The sequence below is a fragment of the Onychostoma macrolepis genome, chromosome 15, assembly GCF_012432095.1.
Source record: "Onychostoma macrolepis isolate SWU-2019 chromosome 15, ASM1243209v1, whole genome shotgun sequence".
NCBI lineage: Eukaryota > Metazoa > Chordata > Actinopteri > Cypriniformes > Cyprinidae > Onychostoma > Onychostoma macrolepis.
In genome coordinates, this window is record NC_081169.1 from 378241 (window position 1) to 383016 (window position 4776).

At 34.5% G+C, this 4776-nt stretch overlaps 1 protein-coding gene across 1 annotated transcript; it reads right to left on the bottom strand.

The window, feature by feature from the left end:
• Positions 1-1375: 1375 nt before the first annotated feature.
• On the bottom strand, positions 1376-4489 carry cbln20 (cerebellin 20). Its single transcript, XM_058799183.1, has 4 exons — positions 4384-4489; positions 4160-4255; positions 3907-4047; positions 1376-1803 (listed from the first exon to the last, which is right to left on the bottom strand). Exons 1-4 carry the CDS (start codon positions 4388-4390, stop codon positions 1376-1378), a joined length of 672 nt encoding a protein of 223 aa, XP_058655166.1. The 5' UTR covers positions 4391-4489.
• Between the last annotated feature and the right edge of the window lie 287 nt (positions 4490-4776).

Sequence of the window (4776 nt, forward strand, 5' to 3'; positions counted from 1 at the left end):
TTATTTATTTATTTAATAAAAAAATAGTACATACTACACTAAAACAGATATACACTAAAATATATATATATATACTGTATATATATATATATATATAAAATATGGTAACACCTACAATAAGGTGTCATTTGTTAACATTAGTTAATGTATTAACACATGAACAAACAATGATCAATACATTTATTACACTATTTATTCATCATTGTTAATGTTAGTTAATGAAAATACAGTTGTTCGTTGTTTATTCATGTTAGTTCACAGTGCATTAACTAATGTTAACAAACACAACTTGTGATTTTAATAATGCATTAGTAAATGCTGAAATTAACATTAACTAAGATTAATAAATGCTGTAGAAGTATTGTTCATTCTTAGTTCATGTTAACTAATGTTGTTAACTAATGCTAACTAATGAACCTTATTGTAAAGTGTTACCAAAAATATTAAAAAAAGAGATGGGATGGGGTGATGTAGGAATGCTAGAAGAATTTTAACAGCTGTTAGGTATGCTTTATTGGTTTAAATACTCTTCAATTGTGATTGACAGGATTAAATAAGCCATTGGGACCTCTATTTAATAATAGTATGTAAATAAATGTGCAATAATAATAAATACTTTATGCATTACTGTGCCACATGGCTATCATATGATTTAGTGCTTATCATAATTATCAACTAAAAAATATAATTTTTTATAATACTTTTTTTAATTTTTATTATTATTATTATTTTTTTAATTAAATGTAGTAAAATTTCCTTTTGACAAAAAATTGAAACAGTTGGATAAACTTAAAACCGAATCAGTATTAATACCAAAGATGGACTTTGTTAGAATATATTCAAATGGAAGAAAATGTGTCTTTCTGGAACATTAAATCAGCGTGATGCAAAATCAGCACTATTTCAGTGTCAGCTGAATCAATGGCTGTTGCTTTTGTGGTAAGAGAATATTATTTAGATATGAAGGCCAAGTGAATGTGTCAGAAGAAAAGAACCACAACTTTTATTTCAGAACAAATACAGTATTTCAATATTCAGTATTTCTGAATATGTTCTTTGCATTAAAAACATTTTTAATTTATTACTCCGACCTCATATTTTGTATTTAAACACTTAGTTGAAAGAAGTCGTTTTAAAATGTGTAAATGCAGGGTTTTGTGGAGAGAGAAATATATTATGGGCAAAGACAGCAGAGGAAACATGTTTAAACCACAATATACCATTCTTGCACTACTGAAATCGAAAAGTACCATACAACAACATGAACTCTAAGTAACAGTTGCATACTTAGTATTGTATTTTATACTTTGTTGTGTAATGTATAGTATACACCGTGCAGTAAGTCATTTCAAACACAGTATTAATTCTCTCTATATTAATCAGTTGCATAGAGCAGGAACCCAGTGAAAGTATTGTAGTGGTTGTTATTGTCACACAGAAAGCAGCCGGCTGGAAGAGCAACATCCACCCTGTCTCCTGCATGCAGCTGCACTACTAGTAAAGCGCTAGTGCTGTCCTCCTGGTCTTGAAGGTTGTTCTCACTTGGGGATGCAATAGAGCGCCCGTTCAGTTGGAGTCGAGCACAAGCAGCCAATGTGGCTCCAGGAGCACCAGCATCACTATAAACCGTTAGTGCCAGGCTGTAGACACCAGAACGTGGTGCTACAAAAGCACCAGTGTCGGTGCTGTAGCCATCTCCCAAGTTAACAAATACACTGCTATACTTCACCACAGAGTCTTCACGATTTGGGCCGACACAGAGGCGTGTGTCAGTAAGAGCCACAGAGAAGGCACTGCGACTGGCTGCGCAATAAGAAAAGGGAAAGAGACTCGTTAAATTATAAATGAAATGTTTTGCACTTTCAGAAGGACATAGGAGTCCTAAGAAGATAGTAGAACAAAGTTAACGTTTTAGATTGGTTTCATGTTTTAGATAGTTTTTTTAAATAATTAAATCTGCATTACAGCCATTTTTTTCATTGTCATTACACTCAATATGTGTCCTGTATTCTGTTGGACGTGTGAGACAGTCAACACACCAACTTTACTCTATTAATGATGGTTATAGATGGTTAAATAGATATAAAAAATGCAATACTAATCACCAGAGGTGTGACCAAGTCATTGTTTTGCAAGTCACAAGTAAGTCTCGAAGTCTTTGCATTCAAGTCCCGAGTCAAGACAGACAAGTCCAAGTCGAGTTGCAAGTCCTCAACTCTAAGCTTCAACTCCTAAACAAGTCATTAGTGCTATTTGCCCAAACAACTGTCTCTGTATTAATTACTACATTAAATTTAAAATAATTAATACTGTAGTCTATTAGTAAGTATAATTATAAAGATATAACAATTAGTGGCGTTTCAATGAGTAATGAATCATTGTTTGTAAACAAATATAGGCTTAAGTAAATTAATAATTTCTTTTAAGTCCACTTTCATTTGTTAATAATTAATTTATGACAGGCTACTTCAAGTCCTAAACTGATACGTTGATACAGAACGTTAATTACAGGGCAAAGAGCTAGGCCTACATGAAATGAAGCGGAAAAGTAAATAACAATAGTTATAATATAAACAAATGTTAAATAAAAATAAGAAACCATCAGTGGATGGGTTTAAAAGATGGATTGGATGATGTTTTTCTTCAACAATAATTATTGATAATAATTATTCAAATTTCATGTTGGCATGGAGACAAGTGCAATAATGGTTATAATGATGGCGCTGCACATCTCTTTGTTATTCTTCATTCAAAATAAAATGTTAATATTTTAATAATTCTAGGGGTTGAGTTAATATGTCGAGTTTGAGTTATATGCCAACCACAAATAGCCTAAACCGAACATGTCTGGCACCAAGAAATGAGTCATGCAAAATTATTCACGGCAAAACTGTAGTTATTCAGATACACAAATATAGCCTATGTAAGTAAATGTATTTTGTGTTTTAAACAAGTTCATAATGATCACAGTTGTTAGGGGCTATTGTGCGCTGATGCCTAGTCTGTCGGATTTAACCTACAATACATGAATTCATGCATTTCTTCTGGAAGACAAGAAAGTGAGTGGCTGGTAAATAGGAAGAATAGAGTGAACTTTTATATGTAGGCTACATACAAGCGTTTGACGGAAAAAAAAAATCTAATTATGTTTGAAAGGTTTATAGTAAGTATGTGTATTTTAAATGTCTAAAACATTAAATATCCTAAACATTATGTGGATGAATACACAAGCGCTCACTTAAGAGAGTCCCTCTCTGGCTCAGTGCCAAAAGCTGCGCTAATCATACCAGTGTCTACACCGGACGCACTGTGCCGCAACAGCTAAAGTCTGTCTACACTGACTGGACGTGACAAAGTGACCGTTAAAAATCATTTGAACTTTGTGTCTGTACGTCATAAATAGAACACAGCATTTAGTTTACTGTCGGGGATTTGTCGTGTCATGCCACGCCGCATCCAGCGTAGACAGCATTGTGGATTATAATGGGTTCTATAGTAGTTTGTCGCACTGCGCCGCTCTGTGTAAAGACTTACCGAGTCACAGGGCTCAAGTCCAAGTCAAGTCTCGAGTCATTGTTGTCAAAGTCTAAGTTGAGTCGCAAGTCTTCTTTGATTATGTCGAGTCAAGTCACAAGTCCTCAAATTTGGGACTCGAGTCCGAGTCAAGTCTCGAGTCATACAACTCTGCTAATCACAATTCAACATGCAAATAGATGAAACCAACTGCAATTCAGCATGTAAAATCATGATTCCATCACTGTCAGCTACACTATGAATGCTGTTATGAATCTAATAACAAATGCTAACAGGTCAAATTCAAACCTAAATTCTTTAAAAGGTATTTTAAGATATTTAAACGAAGTGCAAGAAACAGATAAACAAGATATCTACAAATGGCTGTCTCACCGCGAATATTGTTTAACACTGAATGAGCTCTCTCCAGGTTCCTCTGTACTTCATCTAATGTCATGTTGAAAACCATCTCGAACATCCAGATCTGCTTCTGCATCAGGCAGCACCCGCAAGATGCCACATCAGTCAGACACGCTTCTGAGGCAAAGAGACAAGCATCATAATTGTTCATTACCCTGATGCCTGAATTAATGTTTAAGGGGTTTTTATGACCTTTATTATTATTGTTATTTTCTTTTAAAGTCACCGTTCTCATTGGTGTCAACTTGGCTGCCATTTCCTCTCCAAGAAAAAATCCTGTCTTCTCCAAGTGCACATCCGAAGAGGCTTAAGATTACAAGTGCTAAAACAAGTAAAAGAAAGTTATGTACATTCAGGCAATCCTGTACATAAAACACATTTATGTACATGTATATACGGGTTGAACACTGTTATTTAATTTAATTTAATTTAAAACATTTATAGTCTCACCCCTCATTTCTGCTGATGTCTTTCAACTGTAGTCTGAGGAAAATGTGTTAACGTCAGCTCGAGTAATCCTGGCTATAAAGGCTTGGCAGACCCCACCTCTTGCCTTTCACAAGAAATGGCATGGGCAGGGCCTTTTGTGTGCGTTTTTATCATGTAACACTGTGCTGAATATAGGGCGAGTATTGTTTTTCAGCTAAAACCCATCATGTTGTTCCCATGGCTGTTTTCTCCAGGGTACCACTGACACTTATCTTTCTTCATCTTGGAGCTGAGCATTTAACTGTAACAACAACAAAATGCAAAATACCTAAATGATCAATTGCAGTCTGAGTATGAAATAATGGATTTTGACTTCTCATCTAAGGTAAATGATAAATAATGTTTGGCCAGTCA